The sequence below is a fragment of the Phallusia mammillata genome, chromosome 2, assembly GCF_965637545.1.
Source record: "Phallusia mammillata chromosome 2, kaPhaMamm4.hap1.1, whole genome shotgun sequence".
Classification (NCBI taxonomy): Eukaryota; Metazoa; Chordata; class Ascidiacea; order Phlebobranchia; family Ascidiidae; genus Phallusia; species Phallusia mammillata.
Window position 1 is genome coordinate 3,602,284 of NC_137253.1, and position 14,953 is coordinate 3,617,236.

The 14,953-nt window shown below is 38.5% G+C and overlaps 1 protein-coding gene and 1 long non-coding RNA gene across 2 annotated transcripts; one reads left to right on the forward strand and one right to left on the reverse strand.

Moving 5' to 3' along the window:
• Positions 1-984: 984 nt before the first annotated feature.
• On the forward strand, positions 985-1,800 carry LOC145213975 (uncharacterized). The gene is made up of 2 exons (XR_013856937.1): positions 985-1,356; positions 1,484-1,800. It is a non-coding gene; the product is annotated as an uncharacterized LOC145213975 (long non-coding RNA).
• Positions 1,801-2,798: 998 nt separating this feature from the next.
• Positions 2,799-13,020, reverse strand: LOC145214994 (uncharacterized). The gene is made up of 16 exons (XM_080083648.1): positions 12,914-13,020; positions 11,970-12,086; positions 11,402-11,515; positions 10,235-10,354; positions 8,982-9,113; positions 7,935-8,039; positions 6,873-7,013; positions 6,398-6,437; positions 6,033-6,204; positions 5,702-5,871; positions 5,201-5,372; positions 5,076-5,143; positions 4,834-5,017; positions 4,517-4,669; positions 3,580-3,685; positions 2,799-3,054 (listed from the first exon to the last, which is right to left on the reverse strand). The coding sequence occupies exons 1-16, from the start codon at positions 12,969-12,971 to the stop codon at positions 2,927-2,929; spliced, it is 1,980 nt and encodes a 659-aa protein (XP_079939774.1). The 5' UTR covers positions 12,972-13,020; the 3' UTR covers positions 2,799-2,926.
• Positions 13,021-14,953: the final 1,933 nt, after the last annotated feature.

Below are 14,953 nucleotides of genomic sequence, written 5' to 3' on the forward strand. Positions count from 1 at the left end.
ATTCTAACTGGCTTTTGTATGCAAATATATGGATGATATTTTACAGTCAACAAAAGTTGGTGTAAGTTTATGTTGTTTTGTATTGATACTTGTTTTACTTTGTAAATGTTTATTTAAAACTGTTGACTTTCAGTATCAGACTAGAGAGCTGGGCTGCTAACTTCTCAAAAAGGTTTGACTGCAGATGACCAGAGTGGATATGCTGCTGTAATAATAATCACTACTTGGAAAATATGATTGTGATAAAAAGTCATTATGCCTGTTTGTAGGTTTGTATTACATTTTTTGCTTTGGCTTGTGCAAAAATACAAATTGCAAGCAATGTTGACTTAACACTTTCACTGCCAAACCTGCAAATACTGTGTTGTTTTTTTGTAAATTTCACAGTTCGTGTTTGCACTGATCCAGGAAGTTTGTATTTACATTGACCTTAAATTGAATACAAAATTAGTTTGTTAAGACATTAATTTGTGTTTGACAATGACCTTTTTGTCTGCCTCTTGTTTTATTTATTACGTTTCACTACATAATAGTCTGTGAAGGGACTCTGACTTTTATTTATTTGTTTGTGTCATTTCATCAGGTTTCAATTTTAACAATATTTTAGTGCATTGAATTGCATAAACAGTTTACTTTGTGAAGCTTTAAATGTTTACTTAACAACTTATATTGTAATGTCATTTACCTTACAGTCCTACCTTCCTATACAACTACCAACTAGTGGGAGGAATCACTGTAGCAAGACAGCACTTGCTGCTTACTGAGAAATGTGATGAAATCATGAAGGGCAGATTTTGCAGTCAAACAACCAAGGGGAAATCCCCGAAAGAAGTCGTCATTCAACAGCGACCACTGGCGGATTTGTTTACGCGGATCGACTTGCCACTGACGCCGTGATACACCAGGTCCTCAGGATAAAAATTCACAATCCACAAAGGTAAGTAACATTGGGCAATTCGAAAGAATGATAAAGGTCGGGCGTATCAAATTTATCAACAAGGTGTGAATTGACAAAAAAAAACTTGTCAGTACATTGCCACGATTAAACCTGACAACATATTGTCTCGTACGACGAACCTGAACCGCCGTAACATATCAAGTCACAATTATTTTACGTTTATCGTAAAAGTCACTTAAAATGACGTCACTATCTTTTTGGAAATTGACGCAAGTGTGTTTGTTTCGGTGCAATCGTGAAACAACAGCGACCACTGGTGGATTTTGTGCGCCGCTTTTACTTGACTTGTGATCGACGCCGGCAAATAACACAACATTTATCGTCCACAGTGTGCAGTAATGGGACAACACTGGGCGTATTGAATATGTGGAAATACAATGTCCGTATCTAAACAGCCCGTAAGTGAATTTTTGTTTGAATAGACTCTCTCTCTCTCTGTTATTTTATGACATCGCAAGTAGTTAAATGTTCGTGGTTAATGTTTCTCGGTGTGACGTCATCAAATCAATTTATATTCTCTATTAGGCAGCAAGCAGCCTTAAACAGTATCCCGACTGTGACGAGAGACGTCTTGCAACGACAACCGGGGCCAGTGTTTATTCTTGTGCAAATCTGACTCCGGGACTACAAGGAATTTCGTCAACACGACAATCAACTAAGTGGTCGCTGACATTCTGTCTCACGCTGTGGGTGAGTTTGGCACGACTGCTTCATCCAGCGTGTCCATCTTCACTGAGACGGAATCGCCTTCCATAAGATGTTTGTTATTTCAGATTCGCCAGTAAACAATGCATCACATAATTAACTTGTTTGCCTCGACCATAAAGTAAACATGCCCATCATGTATAGATTTAATAAAGTGTTTTCACCGGGATTTCGAGCTATGGGATTTTTATTACCTGACCATTTTTGCAAAAAGAATATCATGCCCAATATTTAAAAAATAAATAAATATGTTTCTGTTTTATTCTTCTGTGCTAAAATACTACACGTGCCAAATCGGACTACTTTAAACTTTATTATGACTTTTGTGATAAAATAAGCAGTATATCGGTCAAAAAGTATTTTATGTTTAAATATATTTTTGGTTGTTTGGTTTTTCAATCTAGATAGTTCCGGATATTTTGTAGTCAAACTAGATTATTTTATTAAAACAATTGTTGGAGATCTGGAAAATTCGGCACATTGTATATCAATAGGGTCCACTCATAATTTTGACATAGGGACCTCCCAGAGAGGCACTTGGACTTGCGAGGGTTATACCTGGACAGTTGTCATGTGAAAGTATATACAACTAAGTTTGCCAAAAATTAATTGCAGGAAAAGCATACCAAGCTATGTCCTTTTCAAAGCATTTGAAACAACAGATGTTTTTGTTAAAAATAACACATAGAAAAGTGCTTTCTAATTTTGTTGGGAGTTGCTGTGGATTTAAAAAAATGCTGAAACAAACGACTGAAAAAGATGAAGGTTTACAATTTTCTTTCAAATTACAAAAATCTCTTCAATTAAGTTATTATACAATACAATCATTGTTAGTCTATGCTTTTGAAGTCATTATTTAATTAACTGAAGTATTTTTAACTTAATCTGTACTTTTGTTGTAGTTTAAAACTTTTTCTATGTCTTTCTTTACTGTTCCTTTTTGCAAGTGCTTTTTACGTCCATTTCCAAAGTTTTTAGCAGTAATGTATCAATTTCATTTACTTGGCATAATGTTGGAAGACTTCCTAATTGCCAATGTATTTGTAGTTGCATTTGTTTTAGATAGTATAAAATAACCAATGAATTGTGTGAGCAAGTGACCACTTTTCTGAACAAGCCAATTTGAGTGGGTTATTTTTGTATTGAAACAACCACACGAAAATCAAATGAAATCCATGTAAAGAAGACTATTAGATGTCTTTGAAATAATTTGTTGCATCATCATATTTTCATTCGGCAGACTTCTTGTTATTCCCAATATTTCTAAATCTTTTTCACATCTTTCTTCTTCATCGCCATGACAACGGCCAGGATGAGAATGATCAACATCATCAGGCAAAGACTCGAGAATAGGGAGACCTCCATCAGTGTCTCAAGACCTCTGTTAGCCTCTAACAAATAGTTGTAAGTGATAAGTTTTAGATATAAGTTCATTTCCTTATGAGGATATTTTTGTTATTCTGCGTTTTAGAAAAGAATGAAAAGCTTAAAATGTTTTCACAACAAACCCCCTTTGACCTTTACCAAACTCTTCATGCTTTCATACTAGGTTTTCAAGTCGCACTTTGCAGACTATAACACAAAATGTTTTTAAAAACAAGGCCCCTTTGGCCTTTATCAAACTCTTCATGCTTTTTTTTAAGTCACTACTTGCAGACTATAATACAACAATGTGTGCAGAGAAATTGATTCGGTTAAGTTTTCGTCCAACTAGTGCAGGCGTAAAGCAGATGTCGGCAACCTCTGCAATACACGTATACGGGATAGAGCTATCTGGACCACACGGCGTGCCGGTTTATGTTTGACGGTCCTTACCTAGAGTGAAAATTTTTGAAAACCTTCTCATGTTTTTAAAAGAAATAACGTTTAAAAGAGGCCTAACATATAGTCATGAGACAATTTAAATTGTTCATTACCAAGGCAAGTCTTTCCATCTTTCATCAGGAAATGTCCTCCAGGGCAAATGCAGTAAGCATCACCTGTCGTGTCGACACCACACATGTGAGAGCATCCAACTTCGTCCTGTTAAACAGTTTAAAAAAGTTATAACCAATGCAATTACGAGCAATGCGCAAAAATTTGCACAAGTTTTGTTTAGTTCAGTGGTTCTTAACCGGTGGGAAATTTAATGTTTTCGGAGGGAAATTATGTAAGCTTTTCAAGAGCAGACCCGGGCACGAGGGTCAAACCCGGTTTAGAATTAACCGTTGAAAGTTACTAAGATGGATTTCATCAAGGTTTACAAGACACATTTAAATCTGTTACATCACAGAGAAGACTAAACCATCAATGACTTTGCTATTATGCGCGAACAAAAGCCTTTCCTTTGTTAATTGTGATGCAATAAATGACTAATGCAAGCAGAGCAGACTCTTTAGTCTTTATTATACCAAAAAGTGTAATCTCTTACAGAAGCACTTCATAAACTAAATAAGATCGCAGTATACCTTTCGGGTCCAGACCAAATCGCTCCACAAAATCATTTCATTTAAAGATTTTTTTGTTAACGTAGGGCACAAAACATGATTATAAAAATAACAGAGGGGGGAATTCGAAGTTGGTGATTGACTTTAGTGGGAAACTACAGCAAAAAGGTTAAGAACCACTGGTTCAGTTGAACACCGAGCAACTCACGTTAATGATCGGTGATCGGGCAAACACGCTCGGTCCATTGTGACGTCACAAACATTCTCAATTTCATGCTATATTTAAAGTTTTCGCAGCTCCCTTACGTCACTGGCGTATATTAAGCTGTACTTAGCCCATCCCTAATTAATGTACTTAGCCCATCCCTAGTAAAGGCTTAGCCCATCCCTAGTAATTGCACATAAAGTGGCAATACAAAAGTTTTACCTTGTGGCAAGCAAGTTGATCATTGACAAGTTCAGGTGCAAGGACAAAGGGTCCTATAGAGATTTTTCTTGTTGCATCATTAGTTTCGTCTGTGATTGATCTTTTCATTGGACCGATCAGAGGAGGTTGCATTGGTTCGTCAGGTGGGCAGTCCTGAGAAAAGATTTATGAGAAACTGGAAAAATTTATGCGTAATAAACGCGTTGCTGATTGCAGATAATGAAGGGCATTTAACAATGGCATGTAAATATAGGTTTGTTTCATGTGCTACCACTTGTCCTGTATTATTTTACGTATATTTTAGGAATACTTCACACCATTTTGCAGTCGTTGTTTTCCGTTTTTTCGCAGATAGTAATTTTGCATGTAACCCATATCTCCTGGTTAGCATCTTGAACACCAGACCAGCTGAATCCCAGGAACGAAAAGTTAAACTGGCGAGAGTCGGTTACGTTGTAGATGACATTCCCACCCGCATTAAGAGGATCAGGCGCAGCGCAACTGAAAAAAGGAACATTTTAATGTGGAACATTCGTCAACCTGAATTACAAGCGCTTACCCTCCGATGGTAACAGGATAAACGGTCTCATAATTTTTTTCAATGGGCGTCAGAACACAATCAACTCCCTAAACACGTAAAGTAGTAACGAAAAATGAGTATTTAAATGTTTTTTTAAGCCATACCTGCAAATGCAAGTTGGCGTCAGTTTTCACATCGATGTAAACACCAATGTAAACAGGGGATCCAATTGTTATCGTTTGTTCGGTTTCAATTCTATTAAAACGGTCCGATGTGTAACGAGCCATTTCCATAGTGAATGATGATGATGTTGAGCCCAAATCCACTACGAGGTGGCTGCAGAAGAGGATTTGTAAATTTACACATTTTACTGCACTACATCTAGCAAGGCAAAAGTCCTTACACGGAACCAGACACTTACAGCCTTTTACATTATTATTCAACTATCAACATGCACTTATTATTGACTGGGATCTGCACTGAGGTGTTGGTGCTCGAATACTATAAATGGACAGTCATTTACAAATCACAATGAATTACACGAGTCTGTCATATCGACCTCAATCGCCACCTATGAGTTACTTGCAAGTGGTAATTGAGATTCTAGCTCATTATTAACATACATTTAGATTTGCTATAAACAAAGAGATGTGCAGATTTCGAACCTTATCATTGCCAACAGTGGTTGATTCATAGTAGCTATTCCTGAGCGGTTGTAAGCGCATTGAAACACAACGACTGCTGATTCCCCGTTGCGAGTTATTATTTGTGGTGACGAGCCAGCAGCGGCACCAAGTGACACCTTGTATGTAACCACAATTTCTGTTTCGCTTTCCTGCAAAGAAACAACACAATGCATAGATGTGAGACAGATATCTTGACAGCGGACTCAGCAGAATCAATATTAAAACAACATCTTACAAGCAACACAAATTAACAGCATTTAAATATAGTTACCAAAACACTTTTACTAATCAGCAGTAAATTGGTTCTTACGTTTAAATTTGCGGAACACGCTTCAATTCCAGGCGGAAAAAGCATGTTATATTGGTCAGTGCCGTTGTCCTTTACTGCAACACAACCGACCAGTGGCAACGAGTCGTCACCGATCAATTCAAGCAGATCGCCAGCTCCGGGGAGCAAAGATCGGACGTAACTTCCTGGAAGGCTGCAAAAACAAAAAAAATTGAAATTAATTAAAACACTGAAATTGTAGAAAAAATAACAATCATGGAAAAGAAAACATCTATGCACTTTATTTAACTTGGAGCACAGTGACACATTTTGTTCAAATTATGTACAGCAAAAAAAGTTTCTTTTTATTTAAGAGCATCATTAAGTAATGTTTAAGCCAAACCAACCTCGCAGAAACTCCAGCTGATGTGCAGTTGGTTGTAATCTCTGTAAAGGAGAAAAAAATCTTTTGAAAAGATTAAAAAAAATCCCATTTACCAAGTCAATTGGAACATTTGGTTAGATTGGTGGTTTTAATCGCCTCTCTTAAATTGTTACACAATTATTACGTCATGCATATTCTGTGGCGCCCCAGTGGTTGCAAGCGGCGATACTTGACGTGGCGGGCGAATGCACGTGGAGTCGTGGTTGGTGCTAGTGGGAGACGTGCTTTACCTATCGAATTTGGTATGTCGGTTTTTATACTTTTAATAAACATGCAACAACTGACAACTGCGAACTACAATGGCGTTTTACAAAATGACCAAGCGGTTGGTGCTAAATTGCTTTGCAGTCGTTTAGTTGGCGTTTCGAATCCAATCCTTGCTTTTTAGCTGCTGCATGAGCTAAAATCGAAATCCAACGCTCCGTATACAAACAAACCTGGGACTGGACCTTGAACTTGACCCGTACAGTTGGCTTCGTCATCGTCAACGTCAAAACAGTCATGATATCCGTCGCAGACATACTTTCCCGGGAGGCAATAACCGGAAATGCACTGATGTTCGCCAGGCAAACAACCTCCTGTAACGACGATTAATATTACTTGTAGCAAAAGCTCCAGTATCCATTCATATAAGTATAGAAACCGTTTTGTCTGTAGGCAACACATACGAAATTTCTACTAGTGATGAATCGAAAAGGCTTAGTTTTAAAAAGGTGGGAATAAACTTGGCTAATTTTGCAGATACAACAATCAGTTGGACAATGATTTTATTAGACCAAATTTTTTTGGAGCGAAATCCTACATCGATAAAAGGGCGTGCTAGAATAAAATGTTTTCTCTAACCGCACGTTTTCTGCATTAATAATCTAAACATACTCCTAAGTGTTACCGAACGCATTTCTGTTAGGTAAATGGACGACACAGTAAAACCTGTCCCAGTCGTTCTCAACTAGTTTTGGGTACAAACAGAAAGATAGATCCAACAGCACTATACGCTGTGGTACGACGTGCTTTTGCCGGTAACAATTCATCTGTGTTTCACATGAGTATTAATATGTCACAAATCACAATGCGTTTGCAAAGTCGCCCATCAAGCTTTCTTAACCAGCGTAAACCGTCTAAACCAATGGTTCCCAACCAGGGCCCTTGCCCCCCCAGGGCGGCCACGAGCGGTGTTCTGGGGGGCCACAGGTGTAAATTTACCCACCCACTAAAAATTCCCTATTTTAATCAACTATTTTGCATACTATTTGTCTATATAGAGACTTTTTACGAATGCGGACCCTTTTTTACTCTATTCGACCTGTTTAAAGCCGATATTAGTATCCAGTTTCCACAGGACCATGGAATGTTGGGAACCACTGGTCTAAACCTTTTTGCAAAATCGTACTCGAGTTGTTTCTGGTTTAGAACCACTGCTATATACAAGATTGTCTTGTAACCATACACTTTTACAACCATTTGAAACATTAAGCGACTTCGCACGCGATAGTTCCTACCTGAACAATCGCCAGGACTCTGAAAAGGGCAGAACTCGGAGCAAGCTTTTGAGATGTGTGTGCAGATGGTACAATGCACTTGATGCACAGCACAGCCGTTCGCATCTACGAGATAAAGGAAAAAGTATTATTAAACTTGGTACGTAGTTTTAAAACAAGGTCAGTGTATTCACCCTTTGCGATTTATATATATATATATACATATATGTCTGTGTGAGACAATTTTGTACCTTTTTGCTAGTCCCTATTTCACCCACGGCTGATTATACCCTGTTTAATTTTGTTTCAAAATTACTGAAGTAAAGAAATAGATGGCGCCTTAAACAAGCAGATAAAATTTTAAGTTGATGCACAGACTGACCAGGACACCAATCTGACAAACAGTCTTAACCGTTAATGACCTCATAATAAAGATTGTGACGCTTGTGGTATCTGTTTTTACGCATTGTTTGCACACAAAAGGGGACAAAAACTCTGACCCATATTGCTGCTACTAGGCTGGCAATACTCTTTCCAGTACCACCCAAATTGGTTTAGAACAGCTTAAAAATCAAGTATTTGTTAAAATAGTTTTATTTCTGTCACGGCCGCATGTACATACATTTTAACATCGCGACCGGACAAACTCGTCTATGCAATCCTAAGACTGCAGGTTGTGCACCCCTGATGTAAGATATTAAATCGGGTTCCTTTACAAAGTTTTGTGCATTTTAGTATAGCGCTTGTTGCATGCACCGCTATGTAAAATTTGAGTGTAATTTAAAACAAAACACAGCATAGTAAAGCATGCAGAAGAGCTACTAGCGCAGGAACTCAAGGCACTGGCCTGTTAATTTCTGATAGGTGGCGCAACGAAGCATAGGCGTGCTGACTCAGAAATTGTCCCCATTGCAAACGCATATGTTTCGTTGCGTCACCTATAGGAAATTGACAGAGCTGTGCCGTGGGTTCTTGTGTTAGTAAAGCTCTAGCGCTGGTACAAAGCACGGCTTTAAAAACAGCAAACGATTTTTGAAAGAAAAATAACATACAGGACTAGAAATTCACCTGTTGTATAATCACTTGGGTCGCATCCTATCTCATCATCACCATTTTTGCAATCATGTGCGTTGTCACAGCGGTAATATTGAGGGATACACGCTCCGTTGTCGCACATGAATTCATCTGGACCGCATTGACCTGTAGTATAACATCGTTCATACTGGATAACTCTCCGTCAACTACATGCAATCAGACATAATGCAAAAAACATTGATTACTTTAAACCAAGGGTGCGCAACCTAAGGCCCGCGGGCCGGATCCGGCCCGCGTGAAGCTTTTGAGCGGCCCGCGAACGAATTCCCAATGCTTCATGTATCCGGCCCGCGACCGCATTAAAAATTCGTATTTTATTCTTCATCGGCCGAACGGAATTGATGCGTGTTTCCGAACCTTATAAACGGTTGTGTTCCGCATTATTATAATTTTCCAATTTGATTATTGTGGTTGCACGCATTAGTGACGTCACTTGAAGTGAAGTCATATTTTACGTCCGCCACCTTGCATTTTTATACTCGGCGCCTATGGCGGCCCGCACCCACAATATCATTACTTTTCTGGCCTGCGCATGCTAAAAGGTTGCCCACCTTTGCTTTAAACACATCAACTTGCAAATCCATAACTGGGATCAGTTCTGAGGCATTGGTGTAGACCAGCGATCGCGGCACACTTATACTGAAATTATGGTATGCCAGACCTGTTAAAGGCGCCATGCTGAATCACCCGGAATAGCTTCTGTCGTGGGTTCGAATCCCATCACAGGCTAGATGTTCTAGCATATATATACGTATATATATATACGCTTTGCCATGCGAAAATGCTTGGTGACTAGTTGATTTGGTATAACGCCTTAAATAGGCCCGGTGTGCGATAATATTCGTTTGGTATGATAAACTGATAGTTATATCCAGCTGTACACAGAGAATATGCTTAAAAGCGAGAACATACAAAGTTTTTTTGAGTCTGTTTGTGTTTCAGGCGAGCCGGACCGTACGGCCACTTCCGGCGATAACATTGCTATATGCAGAAGCAGAGCCGTATTAACAATCAGGCAAAGTAGGCACGTGCCTACAGGCCAGTCAAAAATCCAGGCCCCTTTTTAAATTGGCAACACTGATAGTTCTAATTTTTTTGTCGGCAACCCTGATTTTCGGGCCACTGATAAAAGGTGCCTACAGGCTACCAGACCCTTAATCCGGCACTGCCCAGAAGATATCAATGCGCGAACTACGCCATCTAGCGTGTCACCATACAAATCTTACCATTACAGACGGGTTGTTCATCGTCGGGTAGACAAGCATCAGGCTCACACATCTCAGAAATTGATTGGCATACCATTGAAGGTTTGCACTGGAAGTCGTGGTATCTGCAACCCTCCGAATCTGCAAGAAAATTCAAATAGCGTTTGGTCAAGAGTCAAAAGCAGATCTAGAAGTCCTCCGTTAAACACATTTCGCCCCGACAGCAAGTGTTATAGCACATATTTAATCATATTGCTAGGAAAGACACCTGTCGTGGGTTCGAATCCCACCGCTGGCTAGATGTTTCTAGCCTGTGCCTTGCCATATGGCGGTAAATGCTTGGTGACCGGCTGATTCGGTATTGCGCTTTAAATGATGATCTTTGCATTTTAATCACAACCCTTTATGGTTCAAATGAAGTGGAAAACATATATTTAAGAACGAAACAAGAGCACTCATTCGTTTTTGAAATGCATTTTTTAAATACAGAAAAAAAGATTGTAATTCTATTCTGCTTAAACTGCTCAAAATTTAAAACTCCAATTGTTTCGATATGTTCTTTCTCACTGCGTGAATGGTAATTATTGGTTGACCTCATTTTGCAACATCAAAAAATAATATTTACAAGAATGTGCCGCAAATACACACTCGTTTCAATATGTTCTTTCCCACTGGGTGAATGGTAATTATTTGTTGACCTTTTTCTTGCACCATCAAAAACTAGATTTTTCACAACAGTGTGCCGCAAATACACACTCGCTTCGAATTTATTTAACTTTAACAGTATCTTAATCTAATCTAAAAGATAACTGCCAGGGACTCGTGTATGAAAAATACATCATGCGTCAGTGCAGGTTGTCAATTGAGCAAACACGGTTAATATAATTACTAAAAAACGGGTGAACGCAAAGTATGTGAAGTGACATTACAGACAGCAACACCGAACCAGCGGTTGGAAGGCTAGCGTTGACAAAAATATAAGAACAGGACATAAGGTCTTTAAGAGACAAAAGGGCATAAAAACTGTGTCAGTGTTAAGCTTACTTTTAAATACAAAGCGATCTACATGGTGTATTTTTTACACAGAAGTTCTTTCGCTTTTTTACATTAATTATGTTTTTACATTAATTAATCCGTAGTCTTAATCCGTATGTAGTGTTTCTAATCATAAGATAATCGTCCTATTACTTGTACAGTTGGCTTCATCATCGCGATCGGCACAGTCATTTCTTCGATCACATTTCCTAAAGAGAGGGATACAGTCTCCTGACTGGCATTCGTATTCGTCAGCTGCACAGTTTCCTGCAAAAAGGAATAGAGTTGAAACGCGTCATGTTGCGCATTAAATCAGACGTTTATCCCGACAGTGAAGAGAACAAAAAAGTCGGGACTGAGAAGCTTGTTTGCATTAAACGATTGCAGGAAAATGTAAAAATGGCCAAACTATCAGCCAGAGGGCTATATGAAAAATTTTCCGACCAATGACTCTGAAATACGGTAGTAGCAGGCATGAATTTGAAACCCGAACCTGAATTGATTTAAGCAGCCCGTTTAGGCCCAAAAGTTTGATTGACATGCCCTACATCAAAGCCTCTGGAAATAACATGACAACAACCATAATGGACAATAATAGACAAATGGTCTTGGACAAGACGCTGTTTAAAATTAGAAAAGGTCCAGCGACTGGCTACTTAGCTTGTAAACTAAAAGCAAACTAAATGTATGGCGAAAAAAGATAAAACAAATAAACATATACCGTCACAGTTCTCTTCGTCAGTGTCACAAAATGGGTCTCCGTCGCACCTAAAGATTCTTGGGAGACATTGCCCGCCGCCACAACGAAATCGGTAATCGTGGCATATTTGCCCAAAACCTGTCAAAGTATACAGAGATAAACATATTGAATTGTAACTGCCGAAGGGTGAAGTGGACAGCAGTTGCGCCTTGCGTTCGAATGATTGATTTGTAGATTTGTAGGTTGTAGTCCCAGCTTTCATACTCTATTCAAATAAATCGGGCATGGAACATATTGTAATACTAGGGTTAGCATATCTGAGTGCAGGTTTTTTTTAAGGTTTGGGTGACCGCTAAGTAGTTTTAAGAGACCGCAAGTGTTTCATTCAAATACCAAAAACTGTAGTTGTAGTTGCAAGTCCAAGTTTTGGGAAACCGTTGGAGAAATTTAAAACACCTTAAAAAAACACTGTCTGAGTGGGCAAAATTCCGGACGGTTTTAATAATTAGCTCTGACGACACCAAAGTTCAATTGCAATGCAATATAAACATATTGTTACACGTTACCAATCCTAACAGTACTCTTTTTATTAAACATCATTACTGGGACAAAGCTAAAAAGCGAAATTTTGTTTTTGTATAAGTTTAAAAACGGAAATGTTTACAAAATCCGACCCTGTTAATGTGTTAGGTTTTTGGACGCGTAGTCGCATGAATATACGCTTTAGGGAGCATCGTACATCAAAATCTGCAGAGACAACCGTTATGTTAAGCTTTTCATCTCCATAAAAATACATATATATAAATGCTGTGGGCTAGTTTAAGGTACTTGAAGTTAAGAATTTGGGACATTATGAGTGTCACGAAATTGTCTCCGGACACAGATTTTACGCCCTAATTTCGGATATATCCGGGAAATTCTGGACGTTTAGTAATCCTCGTCATAGGCCTAGTTAACTTTCTTACCCAGTTTTATAAAGGAAATGAAAAAGATGACCAGAAACTTCCAGGAGAAAAATGTCATATTTGTCTGTATTTGTTGGCTACAAAACAACCTGTGAAAACTAAATCAAACAACTAAACATAACAAAAATTATTTTATACGTGCAATGCCATGCACCAGTGGTAAAATAATGGGTTTTGCATAAAATTTTCTGGAATTTCTCTCCCATCTTATACGTCTTAAATCGCTGTTTTTTGTATGTTTTAACAATTGTGTTACAGTTTTGGGCAGAAATTGACAAATACCAGAACGTTGAGGTTACAATATTTCTACTATCATCATTACCGTTACATTTGCTAGAAGTACTTAAATAGCGGTGACTGGTAACAAACGGCTTTCAAAAATGTTCTAAAATCTCCTGAACGCACATATACGTAAAAGCACTTACATCTCCACTACGATCTAAACACCGCAAGACAGGTGGCTATTCTAATACATCCTGTCGTTAGGTAACGAATACAATCAGAAACCGGATATCGTCAAGCAGTTGTTGAGTCATACTTCAGACAAGCAGGCCTGTTCGTATGCTGGGGTTGTAAGAAACAACCCGGTGTGCAAAGCATTAGGCCTATATTATTCTGATGTCTTTATCCAGGGATGCACACACGTACTGTGGTTGATGATTATCAACTTTTTTATTTATAATTTGTGGTTATTGAATCAAAGCACAAATTATAAAACCAACCTGCAACCATAAAGACTTTGGGTCATATCCCAGTTTGGTTGCATGAAAAGTTTTGCAGTGGTTGCAACGTTGAAACAGTCCTATAGTTGGTAGAGCTACTAACACAACAACTCACCTGACGCCCGGTTTTGGGAATTTCGGTTGGTTGAGCAACAGAGAAAAGGCGTTTATGGTGACAATCATAGGCGCCGAGTAGGCGGTGGCGAGGTAGCGCCACCACCTAGTGTTTTAAATCACAGTGGCGGACCGTGGATATTTTAGTTAGTTTGTAGCGGTATCGTACGAAATATCGTAAAATTTGAAGAAAATTGGGAACAATATTGTCTGCCAGTGAATGATGTGTACAGTGCAAATGTGTTGCAATAAATGGTTAAACTTGACAAAACTATTTGAAACGTTGTTAAGCCAACGATAAACGTTACAGCAACGTGTTGCCAATGCCAAATAAACATTATTTTAAACATATCTTTGTTTTTATTTTGACGAACGTAGCTTTATATAGAAAGTTTTATTGGCTTTTTTTGAGTTCTTGTGGTTGTACGCATTAGTGACATTAAATGACGTCTTTATTTATGTCCGCCACCTTGCAATTTTCTAAAACTCAGCTCCTATGGTGACAATAATACAGCAATTTGCTGCATGCTGACTCAGCAATTATGACTGTGTTCCATTGCGCTACCTACCGGAAATTCCCAAACCAGGCGTCTTATGCCATTGAAACTATGCTAAAAGGGTTAAGTGTGACTTTGTGCTGAAATTTTTAAAACGACAAATATAATTGAAAACGAAATCGTTCTTACTCAAATCGACAGCAGCTGGATTCATTTTTACTCTTAATCTTGACATTATTGTTTCTTCCATAATAGAGGAGAAAATGCATTTGTGTTCATTGCTACTGTTCACAGCTTATTATGGAATGTGAAAAGAATCAAAGTAGTATCTGTACATCTGTTGCTTTGATGTCTCGCAGTATTTGCTTGTGGTGGTTTATTGGAAGAAACTTGGCTCCTAGTTCATGTTGGTTATTTGATAAACAATGGAGAACTAGGTGTATAGTACTTGCCTGAATGGCTGTTGCTTCCTACCAAAAGCGTTTAATATTCCTTCCTTGAGCAGGAGAAACTGTCTTGCGGACATTTGCGTTTCCCATATTGGATTCATACACGATGAAACAACAGGGATAAAACTGCTAAAAATTGCTGCCACCTAATGCTTTACAGGCTGGTGTAGCTGCAGCGCGTTTAATCATGATCCACCATTTGTGACATAGCCTACACTTTTTTGCACACTTAAAAGTCTAAATGTTGCGCAGCTATTT

What these genes read in the sequence shown, in the direction of transcription:
- LOC145214994 (XM_080083648.1), bottom strand. Translation starts at nt 12,971, where the DNA reads ATGACATTTTTCTCCTGGAAGTTTCTGGTCATCTTTTTCATTTCCTTT. An exon ending in AGTTCAAGGTCCAGTCCCAG is followed by an intron (nt 6,438 to 6,872) that starts GTTTGTTTGTAT and finishes TCTCCTTTACAG; the next exon opens with AGATTACAACCAACTGCACA. An exon ending in AAAACAACGACTGCAAAATG is followed by an intron (nt 4,670 to 4,833) that starts GTGTGAAGTATT and finishes ATCTTTTCTCAG; the next exon opens with GACTGCCCACCTGACGAACC.